This window comes from Cornus florida, unplaced genomic scaffold, assembly GCF_030987335.1.
Source record: "Cornus florida cultivar Cherokee Brave unplaced genomic scaffold, ASM3098733v1 CherokeeBrave_3.0.0_Hap2_Chr01, whole genome shotgun sequence".
NCBI classification, from domain to species: domain Eukaryota; kingdom Viridiplantae; phylum Streptophyta; class Magnoliopsida; order Cornales; family Cornaceae; genus Cornus; species Cornus florida.
Window position 1 is genome coordinate 84494610 of NW_026775571.1, and position 27838 is coordinate 84522447.

Below are 27838 nucleotides of genomic sequence, written 5' to 3' on the forward strand. Positions count from 1 at the left end.
GGAGCTCACCGGAAACCATGGAGGAGGTGCAGAATCTAATGACTGCTGGTTGACTATATATATACATGTAGCTTCCAAATAAAACACACACACTAATTTATCACTTGAAAGTGTATTTTGTGAAATTTATGGAGCAAACCTCAAAGATTCAAACTACATCACTTTCTCATCAACATAACACTAGGCAACTCATAGGGTGAAAATTGCTGTGTGTGTGAGTAAAAAATGACATTTTTTCAGTAAAAAAACTTTTACCCTAATGGTTCAAAAAAGATAACTGAGAAGTGTTTCTAAACAATCCCAGTATTTGAGAAGATTTGGTACGCTGACCAGTGGCTACATGAACTATTTTCATTTTACACCAAGGTACAAATTTCATTAGGCCTTCATCAAAATTTCAGTTTTTCCCAAAGTCTTGACTACTAACAAAAATAACAAGCATGTATAAAAAACTGTGAATGAAGACACCAAGGGTATAAAATTAAGGATCAATTGAAGACCACAAACATAATCTATTGATCTTACTGATCAAATTCAAAAAAAATCATACATAGAATACCTGCCCAACGTTCAACAGGCTTTCATGAGGAACATTGAAAATCACACTGTTATCCCTGCATATTTTCCTAAGAAATGCATATATATAATCAACCGCTATCTTCTTATAAATACTCGAATCCCTCCTTGCTCTCACCACTGTGTTTCCTAATATATGCACCACCCCAGCATCTCTACAGTTCGTCAAGAACTCCATCTCATCGACGTCTGTATGGCTGCTTCCTTGCTCCAACGACGATACAGTATTATTAGCCTGGATGGGAGATTTACAAGGCACAATAGTGTCTATTGTCGAAATCGTCTGGTTCACGTTGGAGGAAGATGTGGTGGTGTTGTTATCTTTTAACAGAAGTTCTCTCGACTGCAGAGTTTGCTGACCATATATACTATACTCCTCCGAGTCAGAACACCCTTCCATCATGGATTCAAGCCGGACAAACATGAAGAGGTTATCAAAGAGCTTTGTCTCAAAATCATCATCCTTCTTGTGGATATCTTTGTAACCATATCTTGCAACGCAACGGAACATGTGAAAATTCTTGGGTCCAATCCGTTTTACAAGGAATCTCTCTTCTTCTGGGACGGTGTAAACAGGAAGGTACTTCACACATACAAATACGACGACAGAATGGATAGCTGGTAGGTTTGTGATGAAGTGGGAAAAGATGTGAGGCACCCCTCTTGGTAGCTCAGTGTACACAAGTCCTATACCGGGAACACGAACCAGTCCCAAACTCGGACCGAGCCCAAGAAGCCATGCCATTGATACCTTACTGTGCATCTCAAACTCATAGCGTTTCACTGTACCATAATGCCAGACGGTCATGATGATAAGAAAGGCTGCTGCAATCACAAGAGGAACCCACCCACCCTGGTCAACCTTGAAAAGGACAGCTGAGAAGTAAGTCAACTCCACTAACAGTGATAAGGCAGTGAAGATGAGGACAAGAAACCAATGGCAGCGCCATACTATCGACATGATCAAAATCATGAGGAATGTGGTTGCCAACATGACTATAACAACAGCTGTTCCTGTTGTAACATAAAATTTACTGCTATTACTTGCAATTTTAGCATCAGTAAAGCTGCTAGCATGGTATCATAAATTCATGAGGAAAATAATATATAAAGGTGCGAGCCAAGGAATGTGTCTTGTTATTCTTATAGCATGATTGACCCATGAATCGTGAACGCTTGCTTCTCAGCAGTTACCAGAAACCATCCAGGCCAATAGATTGGTTATCACGAGAGAAACAGAAGTATAAAATAGAGCAAGTCATGTAATAGTGTTATGCATAAGTAGCAATGAGTCTACAGATATTTAGCTATTTACCTCCATAACAAATGCAAGAGAAGCCCTTGAAATGATACATGAACGTAAAAAAATATATAATTACTTGAAAGATGATTCCTTAGCAATATTCTTTTTGCTTCCAAAACGATAAAAATCAAATTAAACCAGCTCAAAGACTTCATGCTAACTTGCACAAAAAAAATAGAAATGGGGAACAGAAATCGATGAAGAGACCTGAAAGATCTTTAAAAAAAAAAAAATTGATATCATGCAATAGATACCCTAAAACTTTTAAGCAACTGAAAAATGAACCCAATGATTACACCAAGCATTCTAAAAGAAACCCAAATTGAGTTATTAAATAATATGCTAGCCCATGCAACCTTAAATAAAAAGGACTGCATGGTTTATTGACTCGTGAATGGGTCTTAGGAGTTACTGGTTTAACCACTGTAAAATATTTTTTATTAGAATCGATGGTTCTTGTGAAGAACAGTTTTGGAGCATTATAAAACTATTCTGGGACCAGGAAAGACATGGACCCCAAAAGTTTTTCCAGTTCTCTCTTCTCATTCTGCTTGCAATATGTAGCCTATAGCCAAAATTGTATGCTGTCCCCCAATTATATAGCTAAATGGGTTGTATTTGTCTTTTGATTCTCAGAAGGGTAGTATTTCACATTTATTGTTTGGCATGTTTAACAGTTAACTAATGAAAGGGGGTCTGACAGTTATATCGCCAAACCACAGGGCAGGTTGACCACATTATTTTTTTCAGAAGTTAAACCTCAGAGTGACTTAAGCAAAACCTCAAGGGGTATGAGAGTAATTTACCCTAAAAAATTATATGTTACCATTCTACCATGGAAACTTAATAAAAAACCAATTTTGACTATCTGTTATTCTTTGATGGCACGTCTTCATTGGGTTCACTTAATTATGTTGCTAATAATATTGGTTTTATCATTTAAACTCTCCAATTAATTTTGATATATTACTACATTACATATTAAATTAGAATAAGTATCATAAACATGCCAAATTATGTAACATTTTATAACCTTTTTTTTCCTTTTTAACAAGGATTTATCAGTGTTCACTTGTAAGTTATAATACCTTATGTATATACAGATATATTTATGTATATATATATTTTAAGTACCTTACACTTGATCTTTTAGGATGCTAAATATATTCAATTTTTGTACCAAATGTTTAAGTGAGAGAGTCCAATCATCAAAGTTTTATTTTTTTTTTATTTTTTTTATTTTTTTTTTTTTAAGGTTATGGGTACCAACCCAAATAGAAAAAGGTTTGAGTTGAGATGAGTCGGGTATGTACATGGCTGATTGTTTTAAAGCATAGGTAAGCCATAGAAATGTTATATGGCCAGCAAAAGAAAAAATTGTGATCCTAAAAACCAAGATAATTTTAATGTGTTTTTCAAGAAGAGTCTCTCTAGAGTCACGGTAGTCACCATGTTGGCAGTTTGGCACCCTAAGGTAAGTCTCTAGATCCAATAATAAAATAAAATAAAAATTCATACACTTCCCACCACACCAGATTTTGTGTGTTTATGTGTTAGAAAGAAATAAGATGAAATAACTAGGAAAAAAAAAGAAAAGAAGATGAATTAAATAAAGTTCACTAAATGCAACAAGGAATGTGCTAAATAAAGTAGACGGAATACTTCTACTAAATTTCTTTCTTGATCCATGTATGTACACAGTTTTGTGTAAATGTGTGTTGTATGTGTGCCCATTATAAAGACAAGACAGGCCTTGTACTTTATATATGCATTGTTTGTAATTTGAACGTTGAGATATAATACATATTTCAACATAGATTGAGATTTTAAAGAAAGCACATCTTATGCTGACATCATATGCTTCCTCACCAGAATTATATTTTCTTAAAATGACAGAAGATGATTTAATGTTACTAAAGTTCACCAAAATCAAAGCAAGATGAACTCACCGTAAGCGTTGCCAATTTGGTTTTGATTTTTGAATCCAGCAGTCACAGCAATACAAAGAATCATAAGGATCCAATTTATATCTGGAATATATATCTGCCCAAGGAATTTCTTTGATGTATGTACAACCTTGACTCTTGGAAAACAGCCAAGTGCAACAGCCTGCTTGATTATTGAAAAGCTAGCAGATATTGTGGCCTGACTTGCGACAATGGCAGCAAAAGTAGCAATTATGAACACTGGCCAGTATATGCTGTCTGCATAATAACGAATTGTCTCCATCAGTCAGATAAAATTATCCACTGCATATTTAGGTCAGCAGGTAGCAAAAAGGTGGGAATGGGGATTAAGGACCATTTTGACCAATAATGTTTAACATGTCGCAAACTAATCCCCTCATTTCAGTTCCCAGAATAAGTGTCCCTTTTTCCATTTTGTGATGTCACAAAATAAATGTCCCTGTAGAAAGGTCAATGTAAAAAATTGTATCATTATTTTATTTTATTTTTTTGATAAGTAAAAATGAATTAGAAAGGGTTCAAAAGGGGAACGCGTCCCTAGAGCTGTACAAGAATCAAAAACAAAAGGAAAAAAAAAAGGGAAGACCTATGGACCCAAAGACCCCAAAAAGTCAATGGTCTCCTCAACCGAAGAACAATCTCTCCCCATACCCCAACTAAAAGAGAGCAAATAATAGAGTCCTTTAAAACCCCAATGGGTAACTCCTCCCCAGCAAAGGATCTTCTATTACGTTCTTTCCAGAGGCACCACCAAACGCAAAGAGGAGTCGCCCTCCAGAAATCGCGAACACGAGCCCCCACCCTCTGCCCCCTCCAAATATCAATAAGACCCCAAGAGTATCATTATTGAATTATTCTTAAATTTTGAAGACTTTCTTAAGTTGAAAATGTACATTTTAAAGTTTTTGGAGGACCATTTTTGCTATCTCTAAGGGACACATGCAATAATTGCTTGTTCACTTAAAAAGTTGGAGTCCTTGCAGGGACCTTTATTTTTGGGTGGGGGGGAATGAAGGGAGTACTCAATAACATTATAAATTGTTTGTTTTATTTTTTAAAATATTCTGATAAATTCCAGTTTTCAAATTTATGCTCATTTTTTCCTCGATTGTATTCATTTTCTCCTCATATTCTCCCCCCCCCCCCCCCCCCTCTCAATCTCATTCAAAATTTTATAGGCATTTACTTTTGCCTGATTAACTACAGACAAATAAATATTCGCAAAGGTATATAAGTACTAAATCTGAATTACTTCAAGCAAAAACGGGGACCATAAATTTTGTCTTCCATAACATCTATAAAAGTTAAATCTTGCCTTTAACAAAAAGATATTACACAAGACAGGTTTTTTAAGCATTATTATTCTCTATAGCCCCCTCCTTCCTGCACTTCTCTCTCTAAAGGGACCACGGTACTTGCTAAATCATTGCTTTTTTAAATTTAATATCTTGGAGCTTACAAGTTAGAAGTGATCTGTCGGCTTCCCAAGAAATATTTTTATGTATATGATGATCTGGCGTCTGCTTTCTGTATTTTAAATGACCTCGTTTTAAACTTTTCATATTAAAGAAATGAAGCCTACAACTTTTTTTCAAGTTTCATAATGAACCTCACATACAGAAATTAAGCCTACAACAACTTTTCAAATTTCATAATGAACCTCACATACAATATATTCTATTTATAAAACAGACTCCACTTCAAACTTCTTATATTTCCAAACTTTACCCACTTCCAACTTCCTATAATTCAGAAATAACCTCTTCTCTCCCAATCTTACATAGTTTGAGAGATTCAGTCCAAGATATACAAACAAAGTTAATAGATCCAGCATCAAACAACACAAATTAGATTTCGATTTAGATTTAGGTGAAATAAAAAATAATAATAATAAATAATGTTGAGTTGAAAGCTTGGAGTGCTTTGGTCCAAGATCTAAAGCCAAAATCTAGTGTGTTTTGAATTTTTATTCAAAGATTAAGGATTTTGGGATTAGTTTCAAGGTTTGAGAAAGCTGATAAGAGAGAGCAAAAGTAAAAAATGGGTAGAAATGGCTACACGGTGTTAAAACAGCTGATTGGACAGTCCAACCGCTATGAGCCATATCAGCCCATCAGCCTGTGTCTGTCCAAGGCCCCACCACTGTACGATTCACTGCCAAGTCACCTGTGTTTCTTATTCCACTGAAATAACACGCTGTAATAAAAACATTTCAGGCCGAGGCTTTACAATGTACAACTCGGGCAAGCCGCCTTACATTAGTAAGATTTTAAATCATCTGTTCAAGTCCAAAGAGGAGCAATTACGTAATTAAAGTTGTTGCTATTTGAGGTCAATGTTATATTCTGTACATTGACTGGGATATAAAATTCCATCACACATATTAAGGGCCTAACAGAAACCTAGTTTACTTCCCCATGAAACCCTATTTAAGATTGCTGAAGGAACTTCAAATTTTAGCAAAACCCAATTAAAAATTTTGTCAAGCGTTTCCATAGTTGAAAATGTTCAAGACACACAACGATTAAAGGCAGACTCTTTTCACATTTGGGTTTTTCATATGCTGTCATAATAATTTACATCTACTTCGACACAACTTGCTATTTTTTACAAACAATTTCCAAAACCTATAAACAAAATTCAATCCCTGTACCATTTTTCCATATTCTTTCTAGGCAGTGCTTTCTTTTACCATTTTTCAAGCAGTTCCACCCCTATTGGTAATTATGGCCAAACGGCCACCAAGTAAAATGGAACAATGCAAAGTATAATAATATCAGAACAAACCTGGGATAGAACGATAGAACGCATCTTTCACGTGGTTTGGATTACTCATTAGGTACGCAGCTTGTCCAGAATAGGCTAAAAGAAGGCAAGGAAACACAACTACTGTGAAAGCAAGCTGGATAGCAGAAACAGGGAAATGAGCCAGGTCAGCAAACAGCGCCTCAGTCCCTGCACTAGTTAGTAAGCATCAGAATCCAATGCCATGCAAGTTTCCATGTTTCAGAAGATTATAGATCAAAAAACTAAATAAATTATTACCTGTAATACTAAGCATGATACCTCCGAGAGAGGTCCAACCGTCTTTCCCACCCCTTTGAAAATACCGATATATATACACAGGTGAAAAAGCTTTAAGAGCACTGCTGTCATATTTCCAAATATTGAATATGCCAATACCTCCTATTAACAGAAACCAAAGCAGCACAATTGGAGCAAAAAGCCACCCAACCTTATCTGTACCATAGTGTTGCATGCTAAACAAACCTACTAATATGCCAACAGCGACAAGCACAACTACATCTATACCACAGAAAATAAATTAATGTTAGACAAAAGGATTTAAATGCAAAAGTGAAAAGGAACTGAAATTAAAGATACATAAGGTGTTGCAAATATAGACAAGCAAATGGAAGAGAATGTTTAATTTCAGAGAAAAATTTACCAGTACTCATCTTGGGGTGGTCTACCTTGATTCCGCCAGCAGCTGAAAGAACTGCTAAAAATTTTTTAGTTAAGTATCTCATAATGTGGATTGCACACTAAGAATATATATATATATATATATATATATATATATATATATATATATAATATAAGAGAGAGACTTCGATGAAATTTTTATTTATTTATTTATTTTTTTGACAAGTAAGAGAGAGACTGATGAAATTATAGAGAAAAACACCCATCATTGGAATACTGAAAAGACTTTAACAATCAACATAACAGGAAATCTTCCAAATACGGTCCTAATAAAATGATAATATTATTTTCAAAAAAGAAGAAAAAAAATCCCACTCTAGCTTTTTCTCAGCTGATGCAAACTAATGCAATTTCTGCCACCTAGGTGAGCATGCCCTGGCTGATGGAAACCTTTCTTTAGGTGATACAAATTACCGTAAGACTAGAAAAAGTGTGAGAACTGGTAACCAACATTTGAATGACTGAAAGAGAGAGTGCTTGATTCACATGCCGAAACTGATCATAAGAACCCACTGACTACCAAAAGAAGCGTAACACCAGCATAGCCATTAACACCAGATGGATGGTCATTCTGTTTGCCACCTTGCCCGTATGTGAACATATCTTATATACCAACAGCTTATTTCTACCACGTCTCCTTGTGATTTTTCCTATGCTTAGTGAGTAAATCTATTACTACACATCCCAAATTAACAATGCACGTCGTGAATAACGAGATTAATAGAAGTTTCATAAATTCTTTCTGTGTCTCTCTGTCCACAAAAATCCTGAAACACAGACAGAGTTTTGAGTATTGGAGTGTTATTTTTCTAATAAATTCTCTTTCTACAGAACTTGTGGAATTACTAATTGCAATCCTCTTCAGGAGCACATGTTTCATGATTGCGGGTTGGAATCAATTGTGTGGTCACATCCGTTGCTGGAAAGGAATACATTGGCTGGCAGTTGGAACCACACAAAAACACACACACAAGGAAAAACAAATCCATTATGATAAGTGATGTGGCACTAAAAGCATCAAGTTAGAAAACTAATTTTTTTTTTTTTTTTTTTTGATAAGTGAAATGTATTAAAAGGCGTTCAAAAGGGGAACGCGTCCCAAGCTATACAAAAATAGAACCTATGATCTCAAGGAACCCAAAAAGTCCACAAGATCCTCAATGGAGGAAAAATCTCTCCCCCATCCCCAACAAAAAAGAGTACAAATAATAGAAAATTTCAACACCCCAATGGAGCCCCCACCCATTGGCCCCTCCAGATATATCCAGCAAGCCTAGAGATGTCCGAGGCATGACCCAATGAATACCAAACAGATCAAAAATGAGACTCCAATAATCATGAGCCACAGGACAATGTAGTAGAAGATGATCCACTGACTCCCCATTCAATTTACAAAGACAACATCGATTAACAATAATATGTCTTCGCTTCCTCAAGTTATCCAAAGTCAAAATCTTACTCCAAGCTGCAGTCCACACAAAAAAAGCCACCCTAAGAGGCGCCTTGGACAACCACACCGTCTTCCACGGGAAGGAAATGCCATGAAAACCAAAGAGGCACACAAAAAAAGACCAGACCTGGAACATCTCCTTAGAGGAAGGCACCCAAATCAGGGAGTCAACACCAATGCCCTCCACCTCCCGTCTGTACAAGAGAGCCAACAAGCCAGTGACATCATCCAACTCCCAATCCTGAAAAGATCACCGGAATCGCACATCCCAAGATAACCTCCCGCTATCAAGACAATAGCAATTGGCAACTATAGCATGTTTGTCAACAGCAATCCTGTACAGCCTTGGAAACAAAAGAGCCAGAGGCCTATCCTCGCACCAGGGATCCTCCTAAAACCGAACAAATCTTCCATCCCGAACTCTAAATGTAACATGTTTGGAAAACTCGTCCCATCCTTTTCCAATGGCCCTCCACACCCCTACTCCGCTAGCATACCTGACTGGCCTAGCTGACCACCCCCCTCTCCTCCCTAAAACGACAAGAAATAACCCTTCTCCATAATCTCTGTCTTTCACTGCCGAATCTTCGAAGCCACTTACCAAGGAGAGCACTATTAAACGGAGCCAATCTCCTAATCCCAAGCCCGCCCAACTAAAATGGCCTGCAGACCTGCTCCCATCTGACAAGATGATACTTAGACTCCTCTCTACAGCCCCCCCAAAGGAAATTATGTTGAAGCATCTCAAGACGTCCAACAACCGAGGCTGGAGCCCGAAAGAGCGAAAGAAAATATGTTGGGATGCTTGACAATATACTTTTCTCTATTGGCTTCGTTGTTTCGTTGTGTCATTGGTCGTGGTCTTGCTCATGAAAACGCTTGATTGTCAAAAGTTGTCTTATTTGGAGGTTGCCTGTCTTCCTCGTCTGGATTTGAAAGGGGAGGTGGAACGATTTTCTTCTTAGAAGGATCATGTGTTTAGGGTGGATAATCTCAGCACTTCCTCTCGCGAACAGGTTCTTAGGGCTTGTCTTGTTGGGCGTTTTAACAAAGAGGTGGGATCCTTGGAGGAGATCGAAGATTGGGCCACGAAGACCTGGTTGATTTCGGGCGGGGTTAGGGTTAACTCCTTGCCGGACGGGTTGTTGCTATTCCGGTTCCCGTCGGTGTTGGGGGCTCATAAGGTCCTTGATTGGGGCAAGAAAGTTTGGGGTGAGGCTTAGCTCTTCATCGATCTCTGGTATTACAGGGTAGGGTGCTCCGGTTTGAGGTTGAGGAATAAGTTCCGGCGAGTCATTTTGTACGGTCTGCCGCCGCATCTTTGGTGCCAGAAGCTTTTTGTTGCCATTGGTGATGTGTGTGGAGGTTTTCGGGAAGTGGAGGCTTTTGAGATGAGTGACACGGAAAGGATTATGATCACTGTGGCTAACGGTGGTGTGATTCCGGCGAGTATTGTGGTGGAGGATGGTTAATGGGCTTTCAGAATCTCGTTATCTGAAGAAATAGCTTCGACCATGGTCCCGCTGACTGGAACTAACTCCGGAAAAGGTGTCTCGGGACCAACGGCGACGTCGGCTACCCTTCGTCCGGTTCGCGGATCCGGTGGTGGAGGTAGATCTAAGCCGAAGCTCCAAAAGGTGGAGGTGCAACACAGTCGGACTCAAGGTTAGGGATGTGGGAGACGCCACGCGTCTCAGGCGCGTGGTAGTGGAAAGGAAACTCCTGTGACACGTGGTTAGAGGAGAAACGATGCCTGTTCTGAGTGGAAGACAGCTGCCTCTTCACGTGACGAGCCACGTGATTTTTGGTGATTTTTGAATTTCAATTCTTTTGGGCCTGATGGGATTGGGCTTTCTCAACATGGGGCTCATTTGGAGGGTTCGAAAGGGACTGGGAGAGATAAGCATGCGTGAAGTGGGCCTATGTCATCTTCTGGGCCGGGGCGGCCCTTAAAGCCCGTTAAGAAGGATGGCTGCCTCAAGCTATCTGGGCCTATTGTTGTTGCTGGAACAGCCCAGGTTAAGCCAAAATTGGCTAAGGAGAGGGTGGTTAAATGGGGCCCTAACAAAAGCCTTTCAATTTCACTTCAAGGTGGGCAGCCCACTTCAGGTTTAAATCACAGACATTCTTTTCATGATCCTCATCAGGACACGTCTCAGAAAAGCTCGGCATCACATTCTTGGTCGAGGAGAGATAAGGCGAACTGGGCGAAGATGAGCTTGAGCATGACGAAGGGGGATGGGGTTTGTCCGAAGACTTTCTGGCATTGATCGTGCCGTCAGAACCGGCTCTCTGGTAATAGATTTGACCTTCTTCAGTCTGGGTTTTTGGGTGATGATGAAAATGGAGACTGTGAGTCCACGAAGAAGGAGGGTCTCTCTTGGAATTCTTTGAAGCAACCCAGAAAGAAATGGACCAGAAAGGACAAACAGAAGTGGGTCGCCCGTAAGGATTCTCATTCGTGTCCAAGTAAGTCCTCTTCTCATGTGCGGAACTCTTTATCAGTTTCTCTTTTTACTTCTACTCCTCCTTGTGAAGTGTTGAGAAGTAAGGGGGAGGAGAATTTTGCTGGGAGGCAGCAGATGCTGTCGCCTGTTCTAGAGGGTGACTCGGTGGATGTGATGAGCTCTGCGGCTGGTTCTGAGTTTGGGGATGTTGGGCCGTCAGAAAGGGATGGGACGGTTTGTTTGTCTGGCGACAGGGATTTCAACCGGTTTTGTGCCGGGGTTGCTGTGACATGCTCGGAGTTTTCTTCCGCGTCTCAGTTTTATGATTCCTCAGGGGAGGAAAGGGGAAGGTCGGCCAAGCGTCTTTTGAGTGGATTGGCAGGGTCTTGTTCTCCTCTGAAAGATGGTCCAGTGACTTGTTTGAAGGATTCTATGCCTGATTTGGTGACTGTTTGTGTGGGCAAAGATATCCGTTTTTCCCTCAGTGATGAATCAGCCTCTCTTTTGGTAAAGGAGCTGCAGAAGCACAGATTTTCGCCTGATGATCAAATTGTTGACTGCAATCCGGACCCTTTCATCCGGGATGGGGTTTTGGATTATGGTGAGGACTGGTCTTCTCATGTTGAAGAGGCAGTGGTGGACAAGGAAGGTGAGGGAGTTGGGAGTAGGTCTCTTGATTTGATGTTGTGGAAGGAGGAGGGTCATGTTAACTTGGGGGTGCTGGACCCATTGGCCATTGTTCTTCCAGAGGACTTGGGCAATAAGGAGTGTAAGCAGGTTGCTGAGGATACTGGAAAAGAATGGGTCAAGGCTAATATTGGGACCACTAGCGAACTTCTGGGTGTCTCTAGCAAGGGCAATCGGGATTAGGCCTTAGCAATCCTTCAGGCCACGGCAAAGGAGAGAGAGGGGGAGATGATTCAATTCTCCAAAAGGAGAAGCCGGAAGAAGAAGATCCTATCTCTGTGGAAAGGGGAAAGGGAGCTTAGGAATCTGTGTTCTAATGTGAATTATGATAGGGTGACTGAGGGGGCGAAGGAGAGGGGGAGTATGAAGGGAGGAGGGAGGCGTAAGGGGGTGAGTGTTTCCTTATGAAGCTACGATTATTATCTTGGAATGTCCGTGGCCTAAATGGTCCGGACAAGCGGAAGGTGGTGAAGATGGCGGTGAGGAAATGGGGGCTGCATTTGGTGTGTCTTCAAGAAACAAAGATTGATTCTATGACTGATCGGGTGGTGAAGAGTTTGTGGGGTAACCGGTTTGTTGAGTGGGAGGCACTGGATTCTGTTGGGACTTCAGGTGGTGTCCTTATTATGTGCGCTAGAAGATGGATGGCTAAGGTGGATGTCTTTAAGGGGATTTTTTCTCTGTCTTATGCCTTTGTGATGGAGGAGGATGGTTTCACTTGGGGCTTTTCTGGGGTGTATGGGCCAGCTGATGATGGTGTGAGGGATGGTTTGTGGGAGGAGTTGAGTGGGGTGAAGGGGAGGTGGTCTCTTCCATGGTGCGTGGCAGGTGATTTTAATGTGGTTAGGTCCCCGACGGAGAGATCTACAGGAGGTCTGTGGACTCAGGCTATGATGCACTTTTCTGATTTTATTGATGGTCATCAGCTTATTGATCTTCCTCTTGAGGGAGCTTCTTTCACTTGGTCCAGTGGAAGGGAAACACCAACTTTCTCTCGTCTTGATAAATTTTTTATTTTCGGTGACTGGGAAGAGAAGTTCCCGGATGTTGTTCAGGTTGTGTTGGCTAGGGTGACTTCGGATCACATTCATTTGGTTTTAGACTGTGGAGGTTTGAGATCTCGTAGCACTCCTTTCAGATTTGAGAATATGTGGCTTCGTGTGGATAACTTCCAGGGACTTGTGCATGCTTGGTGGGAGGAGAACCTGGTGGTGGTACATCGAGTTTCATTCTTGCAGGAAAGCTTCGTATTCTGAAAGATAATCTCAAAAGGTGGAATAAGGAGGTTTTTGGGAGGTTGGAGTGGAGAAAGAATAGGGCTTTGGCTGATATTGCCGAGATTGATCGACTTGAAGGGGAGGGTGTTCTTTCTGAATCTCAACGCAGTAGGAAAGTAGCTTGTCAAGCAGAATGTGTGGAGATTGCTATTTTGGAGGAAATTTCGTGGCGACAGAAATCTCGGGCCTTATAGCTCAAAGAGGGAGACCGGAATACCAAGTTTTTCCATAGAACCGCTAATGCTCATAGGAGGAATAATCACATTGGGCGGATGGGTGTGGATGGTGCGATTTTGGCTACGGAGGAGGAGGTGTGTAGCGGTATTGTCTCTTTCTACCAAAAGCTTTATTCTGAGCCTCTTCGATGGAGGCCACGTCTTGATGATCTTCACTTTGATTCTATCTCTGTCGTGGAAAGAGATGGGTTGGAAAATCCTTTTTTAGATGAAGAGGTGCTGAAGGCTCTTAAGAGCTGTAATGGCGACAAGGCTCCAGGCCCGGACGGATTTACTTTGAGATTTCTGCTGGAGAGCTGGGAGGTGGTCCGATACGAGGTTATGGGCACTTTTTATGAGTTTCATTCCACGGGGAGGTTTGAGAAATCACTGAACGCATCTTTTATTGCCCTAATTCCTAAGAAGGGTGGTGCTTCCGATATAAAGGACTTTCGACCAATCAGTCTGATTCGGTGCATTTATAAGCTCATTGCAAAAGTCCTTGCATTTCGTTTGAGGGAGGTCTTGGATGGCGTTATCTCTGAGTCTCGGAATGCTTTCATTAGGGGTAAACAGATCCTGGATTCTGCTCTTATTGTCAGTGAATGTGTGGATTCTAGATTGAGTAGTAGGTCTCCTGGTGTTATTTGTAAGCTGGATATCGAGAAAGCTTATGATCATGTCTGTTGAAATTTCCTGTTCTATTTATTGGAGAGGATGGGATTTGGTGAGAATTGGAGGAAATGGATTGTTTCATGTGTTTCCACTGTCAGCTTTTCGGTGCTGGTGAATGGGTCTCCTGTGGGGTTTTTCGGCAGTTCTCACGGTCTAAGACAGGGGGACCCTCTCTCCCCATTCCTTTTTATTATTGTTATGGAGGCTCTCAGTAGGTTGATGTTAGAAAACCAATTTTGAGAAAGAGAATACTATTAAATAATGGTATTATGACAAAACCTCAAGTACCCGACATCAATCTCATATGGCTTAACCAAAAAATATAAAAGTAAATGATGTGAATTGATCACGGACAATATAATATGAAACATCTAAATTACCTAATCAGAATAGGAGCTCCAATAAAATGCTATGACTCCAAATTTGTTGGTATTCAATATGCAAATTGGACCTTATCAATTAACAGGTAGGGGATAGAGCAGTGGGCCTGCAAGAACAATATTTAGCTGAACTCTGCCAGGACATACGATGTCAGACAATACACCTTTAAGGTTTATAACATGTAAGAATTCTACAAGGTAATATCAATCAAAAATAATTCTACAGGGTAAAAGTATGGCCTTCCTCTTGTTGCCTTTTCATATCAAACAAAATAATGGAAATCAAAATCATAGTCAGGATCTAGAAACTAACAACAAAGGTTAAGAGTCCACTCTCTTGGCCACAGACTGAACCTTGCAGATCATAAACCACAGTAATTGTGAGGTCAGGTTTGGCTACAATAAACTTGACTGCACAAACAAGTTGATACTCCTAAACTAAACAATGCATGGCAGAAATTGAAATTACCAACTTTAACTATTAAAGTAGTAGATAACGTGTGCAAGGACCAATGGATGAAGCAAATAAAAAAATCTGAATGCCTGGATTCAGGCTTTCTAAATTCGGTTCTATGTACTAACCATTGGTAAATCAGAACAACTTCTTGGGACTACAAGCACAAAGAGATTGCCTAAAACCATGCTTCCATTCATAAATCCTTCATTGAGGCCTCTTTATATGTTCAAGTCAAGCTGAGAACGGGCGGCAAGAATGAGCTTAATTACACCGTCCGCCCCGTACGCTTCACGTGTGATAACTGTTAACATAATTAGATTATATTATATGCTACCATAATTACATTATATTATAGCCGTTGTAATAGTGATTTACTAGCCGTTTGATATTAGCCTATTTATACCTGCTTTGTATCATTATCATATATATCAATTTTATATACATCAATTCAATATATTCTTTCATAATATATCTCTCTCTCTCACCCCTTCTATCTCTGATAATCAACATGGTATCAGAGCCACCGCCGGAGACGTCAGCATAAGCCTCATCTCTGGCGGCGGTCTAAGTCCTCAATACAAACCATGTCGCCTCAACACCTCAATCTTCATGGCTAAGGTTTTGAAAAACCTTTTTGGCCCAACTTTACAAACCTACGTTTCTGCACATCAGATGCCACTGTGAGTAGATCTAACGCGCTAACAAGCACCCCACTCTCCACTCTCCTTCTCATCAGACGCGCCTACCGGCATTCATCGCTGTCAGACTCCATCATTGTCGTGTCCCATCACTTCATCCGACCAAGTCACAGCAGCCATCACCGTGCCCAGTTCCCTGCTCGCCCTCAGCTTTGTTCTCTTGCCATCGCCACCGCCGGTCAAATCACAGTCGGCCATAGCCATTCAAAGCCGAGTCATCCACGGCCGAACTAGCCGCCACTTCACTGCCGAGCTTCTCCACGCTTGCCGAATATACCAATCCGACCGGCTCCATCAAGCCGCCGTCGCCATCGCCGGTCGCAGATCATCCAAAGCCACAGCCTGTTGCCCACCGCTGCCGTCGCTCCATCTCAGTCGACCGCATCGTTCCGAGCGAAGCCGCAATGGCGTCGAGTTATTTGTACCTTTGATTTTGTTTTCTGTATTTCTGTTGGAGCTTTATCCGTCTCTCTGTTAGCTCCCTAGTTTCTCTGTCTTCTCCGAATTGATTCCTCATCTTGGTTAGACCTCTATGTAGATCTTTGTCTCTGTATCTCTGTATCAGTTGACATCTTTGCTGAATTTGTTGTTAAAAAAAAAAAATAAAAAAAATTAAGAACTACAAATCCAACTTCCTCGCCGGTCCACATCGCCATATCACGGCTAAATCAGCCCGTCGCTCACTGCCGATTCAGTCCACCTTGCTCGCCAGTCCATCCGCCGTTCCTCTCACGGCCGAGCCCTCCATCCGAGGTCACCACCGCTGCATCACCGTGCCATGACCTCAAGCCGCATCATCCGAAGCCGAGCACTTCCTTGCGTCGGCTGTACAGACCCGCCTGGGTCAAAACCGTTAAAGCCGGCCGGCCAATTCTTCACCGCCCTTCCACATCATGACGTCTGTGTTCAGTGGCAGTTCTTACTTCTCGCCATTCCGTCCTCTGTATTGTCGCCAAACCGGCGATCTGTTCTTCTCTGTGCGTCAGTTCTTCTCCAGCGACCTGTTCTTCTCTCTGTAGATCTCCTATGTTCTTCTTTGCACCGGCCTTCTCTTCTCCGCCGGTCTGCACCTTCCTTTTTGGTCTTTGGTTTATGTATTTCTCTATATTGGGTCTGCAGAATTTTTTGTCGGCAGTTTATTCTTTGTTGGAGAGAGAGAAAAGATGAAGCGTGTTTATTAAAGGCACTGTGGGACCACTCCATGCCATTCTTCACCGACAGAATTTAAAAAAAATAAAATAAAATAAAATGATTCCTTATTTGGACTATTCCAAACTCAGTTTTGAGTATCAGCCCACTTCAGTTTCAATTTTTTGGCCCAATTTCAACTTTGGCCCAGTTCAGATATTTGGCTTAGTGAAGCCTTGGCCCGGTTAAGCTTTGGCCTAGATCAGTTTTGGCCTTGTTCGTTTTAGCTTCCGGCCCAGTTCAGTATTCAGCTTCGGCTTAGATCAGTATTTGGCCCACTTCATTTCAACGTTGGCCCAATTTCAGATTCAAGTTCTAAGTGCTACTGATATCCCTCTAGAACTTGAGGGGGCGTATTCCGACCAGTTCCAGTTTTCGGAGTACAGCCCGCCTAGTTTCTCCGCATTGATCTGGCCCTCTCATGCGCTTCCAAGCGCCCTGTCATCGACATTTCTATCACGCGCTTCCAAGTGCTCTGTCATGTGCTTCTAAGCACTCTCAACGTGCTCCCAAGCACCTCAAGTGGTTATACCACTCTATCAAGCGGTAATCCCGCTCTGTCATACGCATCTATGCGTCGTGCTCCCAAGCACCTCAAGTGGTAAATCCACTCTACATTTCCATTCTAATATTTGCTTTCAAGAGCTCTCTCAAGGCTACCACACTTGCCGTAAGTGGTCTATCATGTACTTCTAAGCACCTCAACGTATCGGATCTTCACAACTCCGGTACTGTCTTCCGCTCCAGATTTTCTCTCCAAACTTAAGTTGGTTTCTGCTCTACCAACTTGAGTTTGAAGGGGGGTGTTAACATAATTAGATTATATTATATGCTACCATAATTACATTATATTATAGCCGTTGTAATAGTGATTTACTAGCCGTTTGATGTTAGTCTATTTATACCTGCTTTGTATCATTATCATATATATCAATTCTATATACATCAATTCAATATATTCTTCATAATATCTCTCTCTCTCTCTCTCCCCCCTTCTATCTCTGATAAGCAACAATAACCACAACACCCGACATTAGCTTGCCATTAGAACCATAAAAAATGTTTGATGTGATGACGGAATTGCCCTTCCCCAACTCCTCTTGACTGAAAAGGCGTTATAGCCTTTTGAGATTCATAAAATTCCAATTATACCCAAATTCTATGGACCAATTTACACACACCCTCTCTAAAGTTCTTTGCAATCTCTCTCTCATTCTCCACTTCCCAAACCAATCCTCCACAGTAACTCCCTCAAGATCATTATTTTCCTCCTCACCTTCTCTCTCCTCCCACCTCACCATGATTGAGCTGAAGCAAGGAATCCTCACTTCTCTCTCTCAACTTTCGGACAAAGATACCAACCCTCTGAGGACTGCCAACATCTGGTAATACTAGTCGAGATGGCATTGGTTTAATTTGTCAAAAGACCATCTTCATGACGCATGGAAACTCAATGCACTTAATAGATTCCCAATTCTGAATACAAAGAGATGGAACAATGGGCCATATCCCTCCATCCTATCGCAAACCTATAGACAGGAAAATTCTTTTAGGCCATCTTCAGCAAGGCCTTCCATTAATCCTAACACGCAAAATTGAGGTACTAGCATTGTTAGTGTCTTTGGCATTTTGGCTCTCAAGTATTCTATAACCCCATAATGTTGAACCAAACTCAGCCTATGTGCCTTGACATGCCAGGCAATTGTGCCACAGCAGAGAGACAAATCATACCATTCCCAATTGTTGAAAGCAAGGCAATTCTTTTATGTGTATCAATAAGTTCTGATCTAACAGTGATTGCAATCAATTTAAAAAGAATTCACACAATTGATTATGCTACGATTATTCAAAATCTTACCCTGAAAAACCTGCCTGACATTTTTTAGGGTTCCAGATGGAGGCTATGAAGTTCTTGATTGAGAGAGATTGTGTGGTTGACTTTCACAGCATGAATTGGGCACTTTGAAATGAAGGTTTGGGAAGGGAAAAAAGAAGGGTACTCTGAGCATGTGTGGAGTAGCTTTAAGTGACCTGACTAGTCGGATGTTCTCGTAATCTCATCAGCGGCACAACGGAATTTGAGAGATTTTCAAAGGTGGTGATGGTGAAGGGATCGATGGGGATGCTTTGATGGGAAAAAGTTCTTAATATATAAGGCGTAATTTAGCCTACAAGATATTTATATATATATATATATATATATATATATATATATATAAACTATAAAGTCAACGGTACAAATGACATTTTCGCCTGATGGTAGACGTTCGAAGTTAGCTAACATAAAAAAGGGAGGTCAACGTAATTATGGCCATTCTCGAACATCATGGGTAAACCTCAGGAAGTGTGAGTGTAACATACCCTTCTTATTTTAAATGATAAATGGGGTCAAGGAACTTTATAACTCAAAGAAGTTTAAAGCATTGAGCAGCGATAACAAAAAAAACTTTACCTCTTTCTCCACATCAAATGTTGACAACATAAACAAAATTTGCATACTCTCACTCAAAGAACACCATTACTCAATTCTTTATAGTCATTGATGGAATATGACCCAAAAATACAACCATTTCCATATGGCCTGTGTCATTTTTGGTCAGTGCTGGAGGAATTCGACTGCATGATAATTAAGAATCAAGAACTTATTACATTTTGAAGGGTTGTACTCTATAATCATTGTTGGGCTGCGTAGTCAAGATGTAATTTAGACAGACAGTAAGCATTTTTGCTATGTATAAATATGCTCTTCAAGAGGGGTTATTTAGAATATTGGAAAACCACTACTCTTGAGGTTTTAAGAAGCTCGGGGGTGAAAGGGGTGTTCAATATACATAGAGCAAGATATTCAGGAATCAGGATTTACATATAGGAACTACCTTTGAAGAGCAGAAGTGTATCAACTATCCAGCAATCCACTAGTTTTTGCAAAAACTTCAGATTTGTTGTTTGCACCTCTAAAGATAGAGCGTATCATAAAGGATGAATTATCTTCCTAATTACTCAAACTCCGTATTTTCTGTAATAGTGTGTGCAAGCACGCACAACTGTGCATGCTTCTAACCACAAAAAGGAAGAGGGAAGGCGGGTTTATGTCACACTCTTGAATAACATAAAATTTCTTGCTTTTTTGGTGTACGATGTGTCCAGCTTTGTCATTTATTAACATTTTTTCATTCATTTAAATTTAAGTAGTACTGCCTATTCTAATGCATCATTTGATAAAAACTTCATGAGAACTATTCTAAAGCATGGAAAGCGTTAGGATTAAAGCATAGTATTGATAAATTTTGTAACAAAAGCCGAATCTGTCCTTCCAGTCCAAAGGATATGGTTCTTAGGTGTAATCAGAATAGGAAAAAAAAAAATTTTATGATTCTGATTTAGAGAAGTTTCCATCAATGCCATATGGCCTATAAACGAACGAAATATCAAAGGGTCATTCAATCGAGTCCTGACCAGAAGCTTTAAAAAAAAAAGGTAAAGAAGTTATGGTTTACATTATGTAGATGCCATGTGGCCTATAAATGAACAAAATATCAATAAATTACAAATATAAGATACTACTACACAACAGATAAACTAGGTGGATGACCACCCATCAAAAGTGACGATCTCTCCTTTCTTCATATTTATGTTACAGTTCTCTGGAGTCATAATACAATCCTGGTCTCATTCGGTAATATGTATATGCACACAAGCACATTACTTTTAAAAAAAATGTGTAAGCAAGTAGACTATGAGGAAGACAAATCATATATGGATAATGAAAAGGCTTGAATGGTTCAAACATTGAGGAAGATATTATTTTTACGGGCGATGGAAATTGAAGAAAGTTATACCTGAAATAGCTGGAGTGAGAATACCATCTCCAATCACCATGCAAGTGCCAACAAGGACAAGTATAAGAAGACCATTCTTCCTATATGGACGTCTCTCCAACCATCTCTTGGTTTTCGCAGCAAAAGAATTCTCATGGAATGTGCTCCGACTATATGTTGTCAATTCCTCATCAGTTCGATGCTGGTTAGGAATTGTTTTTATTTTTGCATGGCGACACAGCAATGAATAAAGAGCAAAGGTTCCACCTGCATAATGATGAAGATAAGTATGACAGTGCATGCAAAGCATGAAAAAAAAAAAAAAAAAAGGAAATTCATGGGCTACTTGGGACCACCTGTAATCAAGTTCTCAGTTCAACCAAGTGTTATTTTGTGTTAATTTTGGAACGATTACTGGTGTAGTTTATATAGGATTCATAGGATTTAGGTAAAAGGGGTAGTTTGGTCATTTTCAATATTTGATCAACATGGACAGTAATAGTGGTCGTTCGGTCTGATTTCAGAGTTATTTCATTGGGTCACTATATGGAATCCTTAGCAGGTTATGAATAGTTTTAGTTCAAGTTCTCTGTTCTGGAGTTCTCCTACAATAAACATAGGAGAAATCCAGTGGTATTTAAATATTTATTCAATTTACAATTTACTAAAATCATGAGAACTGTTGGGTTTGAGGCTCAAAATTCGTGTGCAGAAAATTATTTTCCATTTTCGTTTTGGAAGGTTGAAATTTGCAGAAGAAATTGTATCCCATTATGTTTCTATTTTAGAGTTTTGATCATTATGGTAACTCCTTGTAGGCAAGTTGGGGAATACTTGTCCAGCAAGGAATTGGGTTTGAAGACTCTATAAATAGATATGGGTATGAGAGGTTTAGAGAGAGAGAGCAAAGATAAAAGATGTAAGGGGTTTAAAGGTAAGTGTTGTGAGGGGAGAAGTGAGTATATGTAATTCCCGTGTATACATGTAGCCTCATAAGAGATGATGAGTAAGTGAGTGGAGTTTTGACATGTGGTTGTATATTCTCTTCCTTGATTCATAATAGTGAAATCTCTCTCCCCCATGGACGTAACCCTAGAGTTGGGTGAACCATGTAAAATATTGTGTTGTGCGTGGATGTGTGTGATTGTTATCTCCATATATGCTTGTGTTGATGTGATGTGATGATGCTTCCGCTGTGTGTGATGAAAGAGTGATTTAACTCTTAACAACAACCGACCGTTGAGTGAGTTGGAAGGAGTTAATTATCCCCAACAACTGGTTCAGAGCCAGTGATTGGTTCTGAAGATCAGTGCAGAAGATTGTTGCGAAGTTTGTCAGTGCAGAAGATGATCGTGAGGTGCTATGGAGATTCAATCAAGAGTTGATGATGACACGAGGTATGTTGATGGTGTGAAGCCCATGAGGAATGAGTCTTGGAACAAGCTAGAGGATGCTCGTTTTCAAGATGGGGCAAAGGTGATAAAGATGAAGCCCACGAGGAACAAGTTTTGGGGACAAGCCAAGAGTGAGTGCTAGTTCTCAAGATGGGGCAAGGGGTGTGAAGAATGAAGGGGTTTGCTCTAAGCCCGATAAAAAGCAAGGGGGGAATATGAAAAGCGAAGAGGAGAGGTTTGTTGCTTTGACAATGCTTTTGCGGGCTTTGCCAAAGAAAAATTTGGAGACCACTGCAACCTCTCTAGAGAACTAAGAATATTGCTAACTCAAAAACTAGAATCCTCTAATTCTTGTTTGACTTCAATTTTAATGCCTTATATTGTTGAAGCAAATAAAAAAGATGAAACATTTAGCATCAAGTAGACAGAAGATTAAATTGTTGTGGTACATCAAGACTCAAGAGACGTGCTTTAGTACCTGCTCGAACAGCTGTTGGGACAATAAGAAGCACCAGTTTGATTTGGGGGAAGAAATAAAAGTATAAATCTAAAATTCAAGGAAGCCAAAGCAAATGATAAGAACACAATTGGATTTTATGATTCTGACCAATCCAAGGATGTCCTCGTTCCGCAAACTATTGAAAACGTGAGAGAATAGATGATCTTCTTAATATTATTTGTTATGATTATGAGTCATGTGTCGGCAAATTCCTACTCAAACTTGTGATGTAGTGCATGTCAAAGTATCATGAATCGTTCATATACAACCACAGAAGAAATTAGAGATCAGCTAAGAACACAAAGCAAATTTCACAGGACTCAGTCACATATCTAATGTAAAAGTGAATGAGACCTTACTTGACTTAGATTTGATCACTGATTGGCTCAAAATAGTGTTTTGAACTTGTTTTTCGAAATTAGGTTTCAAATTAAAATTTCTCAATGACTTTCGAAATTGGGATTTTTCAGAAAACAACCAATGGCCAATCAATTGAGGGAACTTCGGTATGCTTCTGGTTAGGCATTGAGTCTGTTACAATGGGTTAGTTCTAATATTTATCGGATGTTTTAAAGCCGTGACGGAGAACGCAAAGCGACAATATTTTTGACTATGGTGATGGGTCCTAACATGATTGATCGAAAGTGAAAACTTTTTTATTTCCTAGTTGGTACTCAAAACACCCCCCCAACCCCCCCACACACACACACATGGAATTGTTTATTCTACTTACTATACCACATAGGTCTCCTATATTGGCAACAAATATGGGGTTACAGCCTGTCTAGAGAGGGGAATTAAGTCTCTAAGCAATCTAGAGAGAGAATTTATATTTTAAAGAGGGAAAACCTTGTTTCTCAACCTAGGGTTTTTCTATAGTTTGACCATCTTATGTGATTGAGAAATCAAAGCAAAGAGATCATCAGATACATCACACAGAGCAATTCAGCACGATGAAAGTTTGAGGAGGAGGATTGAACAAACCATGGGAAGCAGATTGCCCGAGCTGATCTCAACGGAGAAAACAACCTCAAGACTCAAGCAGAGAGTTTGGTGTGTCAATATCAAGAGGTAACTAGGAGATTCTGGAGTGGGAATCTGGTAACCTGGTTGTAAAACAACTTTCTCATAGTGGATTGTTCATGGTTGGATGAGGTCCTGTGGTTTTTTCGAGGTTAAGCCAAAAAATTTGATTTAGCACATTTTTACACTTATCCTCAATATTTAGTACCTTAGAAAGAGTCATTTTTCACTCTGCTAACAAAACACTCCAATCACAATATGCAACCAAATCATACAGCTTGCAAACTAAGAATAACCCAGCATTTTTTATTTTTATTTTTGGGTATATTTGGGTCCAGCATATTATTTAAATTAAAAATGCTACCTAGTACCAATTCCATTAAATATCTTCCATTAGTTAGCTACTATTTGAGGAATAAAATTAGAATCTTTAAACAGTAAGACAGCGCCTATATTTGGAGGCTTTTTTTTCCCACCATTTTTGGGGCGGGGAGTGGCTTTATATCTTTAACTATAATAGCTTTACTACTTTCTACTCCAACCCATTTGGAGTTTCTCTTTTCTTTACCTTATTATTTTTTATTATTTGACTCCATAGTATGATTCCATCATGCAGTAGCAGTACTTCTATCTAGCAATCAGATCAGAAAATTTCCATTCAGTATAGAATGGGAGACATGATTGAAGAGACATTTCAGCTTCTATTTTCAGTAACATGCAGAATAAGACTAATATTCTTCTGTATGAAACTGTTACTCACTTACCCCTTCTTTTGGTTGCCAACTGCAATTACTTAGTCAGGGTTCCAACCATTGGCAAGATAAGATATCGTGCTGACTATGAAGGTGCCTGTGCATAGGTCAAATTCTATTAACATACCCACCTCTTGCTTCAGAAATATGCGTGGACCTCCCTGTCATCGGTCAATTTTAACTGAATTTTTGTTCCATTGTAAGGCAATCTAGTTATTCCAAGTAACCGCCCCTTGTTTCAGAAACACGCAAGGACTTCTCTGCTGGTAGCAAACATTGACCAAATGCTTATTCCGGTAAACCCACACCAAAATGGGTAAAGTCCATGGATTATTAAAATATAAATGAACACCACCCATGTATTATAGCCACCTCTCTCTCTCATTCATTCAATACGTCCAAAGACGCATCACCATTTTCTGCCACCCACCATACTCCAACAGCCAGTACTTTGTCCAACCCTCCTTCTCTCCCTATCCATTATCTTTGGAACTCGGTAACTTCCATGGCCACCGCCATTGCCACCTAAGCTCGCCATAAGCCACCATTACCGTAAAATCAATCATCTCCACCAGCATGACTACTTTGGAGAATGCCACCACTAATGGAACACTCAAATCCACCTCCATGTTCATTACCCCATCACCACATTCTCTCTCAAATTATTTTCCTCTCTAAATTTGTTTATCTTTTTCTCTATTTTATTTATCCATTAACTTTTTACTAAAATATTGTTTTCTAAAATTATATAGATTCATACACATATACAAACAAATTACTCATGTTTATACATATTCATACATTTATATTTTTTTAGTTGGAGAAGTGAAATGAAATTACTGAATCCATGATTGATTTAAGGTCTAAATTTTTTGAAAGCGGTCATGTTGCTTTAATGATGGACTTGGTGGAGAACGGGTTGATGATGTGAACACACACATATGCATAACCATTACCACCTGATCTGAAACACACATCATCCCCCAAATTAGTAATTTGAAAAATTCGGCAGAAAGGATTGATAAGCTCTGATGATTGGGTTCAAAGTTCAAACAGATGGAAAGACTCGAGTAAGGGGGCAATAGATGATACCTCTATTTTCGATAGTGATTTTACTAAGGGATGGATTGATGATGGTGGTGTTAGTATGGTTGGCCATACTACCAGAGAACTCATAGATGGATGATACTAATTTTTGGAGGTTTTATCTCTTTTTCTTTCTTTTGGTTACTTTTGGATCGAGGCAAGCTCGTGAGTAGCTTAATTGGAGAAGCTACAGTGCAGGTGGACTTCAAAGAAGTTGGTTTGATGGGAAGATATCTCGCTGATATATGCTTTTCAGATTAATTGTGTGCGCCATGTCCACTAAGTCATCATAAACTGTTTTTAAGGTGGCAGATTGGCAGAATGAATATCAGAACAAACAACTTTCTCATAGGCAGCAAGGAATAAAATCCAGTCAGAAATCTACTTCTCCAAAAACAAGGAAAACTTCACTCTTTTATTAATGGGTGAGCCAGATGACATACCATATAAGCAACCACATCTGCAGATATTATTCAAATTATAAAATGTAGAATTGCATCAATCTAAATGTCACATCGAGTGCTCACAGTGCAGTGCTCTATCCATTCACCAATTTATAATTCAACATTCAGACTTTCGAGAAAGCAAGTTTGTATAATGAGATAAGCTTACCTTGACCACTGTCATTTGCCTTGCACACTATAAAAACATATTTGAGGAGCGGGATTAGAGTAAGGGAGTAGATAATCAATGAAAGAGCTCCAATGACATCCTCTTTATCTTCAATTCCATGAGGAAATGTATTGTAGAACACATACAAGGGAGAAGTTCCCAAGTCTCCATAGACCACTCCAAGACTCTGAAATGCAAGTCGCAGAAGCAGTAGCGCGGAGAATTTCTGCAGGATTGATAAGCAAACAGAACAACAACAGAGTCCCGTCAGATACAATATCCCCATAATCTCCTAATAACCGTTAGGCTTAGCTAGGTATCCACGAAAAGTAGATCTTGGATTTATTTATAGAAAACTCAAAATAATATCAAGTTTGCAAAACAAGGAGAATAGTTCTTTGATTGTAATATAAATCGAAAAACGAAGAGTAAAATCCTAAGGAAATAGGCTGATTGTATTCATCTCACTCATGCCATACCATGCAGTCACTTTCAACCATATGACAAACCTATATTTCAATCGTCACTTATATAAACTAGACTTCAATAAATTTCATAACTACTACAAATCCTTAAATCATTCTTGGGTCAAATGATTCAAAGCAACAAAATCAATCTGGTGCAACCATAATTGAACAAATTAGAACCTTGCAGTAAGAATTCAAGCTTAGATTGAAAAGAGTAGCTTTTAAATCACTTCACCCAGCTGCCTATTATAGCCAAGAACATCAGGGAAATAGCTATTTTGTCCCTCAAAAAGGTAAAAGTGTAGAACTAATTTCTAGTATTTATTGAACAATTCCTTTAAAGCAAAAGTAAGAACTGCAGATAAGTTGACTCAGAGAGATGGAGAGAGAGAGAGAGAGGAATCTTACCTTTTCTTTATACATATTTTTAATTCTTCCAGCCTCCTCATCCATGGGCTGATCAAGCTTCTGATCCAAAACCCACATGCTACCTTTGTTTTCAGTTGATTGGTCATCAATTTCCGCCCCAGGAGAAGCCATTCTAAGCTAATTAAATTGATTCTGCCTTTTCACTACCTTTCTCTCTCTAGATTCAAGTCCACAAATTCATACAAAAATGTTAACCAAAATTCTACAAAAATGAATGAAACCCAATTCCCCTTATTGGATCCTCGCAACAATTCCACGCTCAAATTGAACTAAGAATTGAACCCAACAAGATAATTAAATGTGAAAACCACAACTTAATATACAAGCTTGTAATTGATGCATATAAATTGTATTACCCAGAGAGACTATTGAGGACAGGAGAGCTCAAAAATCTCTCATAAATTGGTAAATAGCAAACCTAGATAGAGATTTGACAATATCATCTGCTGTCATGAAAATTGAAGGTGGGGTCAGCTCAAGGAGCCAATCAATACCAGCCACAAAACCCACAAACCCAACTCAAATTTTCACAAACGCATGAAGCAAAACAGCAGATTCTTCAAAGCAGACAAAATTGAGAGAACTCAACAAAACTCAATCCACAGGAAGTGAAAATGAAAGCAGTGACGGAAAAGCAAAAGTCTTTCTGTGCAGTGTTCTGATGTTTTTCTTTTTTCCCCTGCGCAGAAATAAGTCATCAGAATTGGAGCTCTCTCCGGAGCATTAACGACAAAGCTCACCCCTTCTCTCTCTAGCTTTCTGTCATTATAGAGAGAGAGAGCGGAGAGAGAGGAGAGAGAGAGGGGAGAGAAGGTCGACGTCCTTCATTTCCAATTATTTCCACGCGACACGTTTGTTAGAAATGACGGATCTCAGCAGATAAATATAGTAATGAATGTTTCTGTTTTTCTAAAAATAAGAAAAGTAGAGCAATTTTTTTATTTATTTTTAT

At 39.6% G+C, this 27838-nt stretch overlaps 1 protein-coding gene across 1 annotated transcript; it reads right to left on the reverse strand.

Moving 5' to 3' along the window:
- Positions 1-474: 474 nt before the first annotated feature.
- LOC132303775 (potassium transporter 11-like) lies at positions 475-27749 on the reverse strand. The gene is made up of 8 exons (XM_059801196.1): positions 26866-27749; positions 25991-26216; positions 20646-20891; positions 7295-7345; positions 6892-7152; positions 6634-6801; positions 3829-4083; positions 475-1590 (listed from the first exon to the last, which is right to left on the reverse strand). Exons 1-8 carry the CDS (start codon positions 26995-26997, stop codon positions 545-547), a joined length of 2385 nt encoding a protein of 794 aa, XP_059657179.1. The 5' UTR covers positions 26998-27749; the 3' UTR covers positions 475-544.
- Positions 27750-27838: the final 89 nt, after the last annotated feature.

Bases quoted from the DNA above. Each gene is read 5' to 3' on its own strand.
- LOC132303775 (XM_059801196.1), bottom strand. From the start codon at position 26,997: ATGGCTTCTCCTGGGGCGGAAATTGATGACCAATCAACTGAAAACAAA. The intron at 7,346-20,645 runs GTATAACTTTCT...AATTTTTAGCAG, and splicing joins TCTCACTCCAGCTATTTCAG to TTCTTTCAGCTGCTGGCGGA. The intron at 1,591-3,828 runs GTGAGTTCATCT...ATGTTACAACAG, and splicing joins CCAAATTGGCAACGCTTACG to GAACAGCTGTTGTTATAGTC.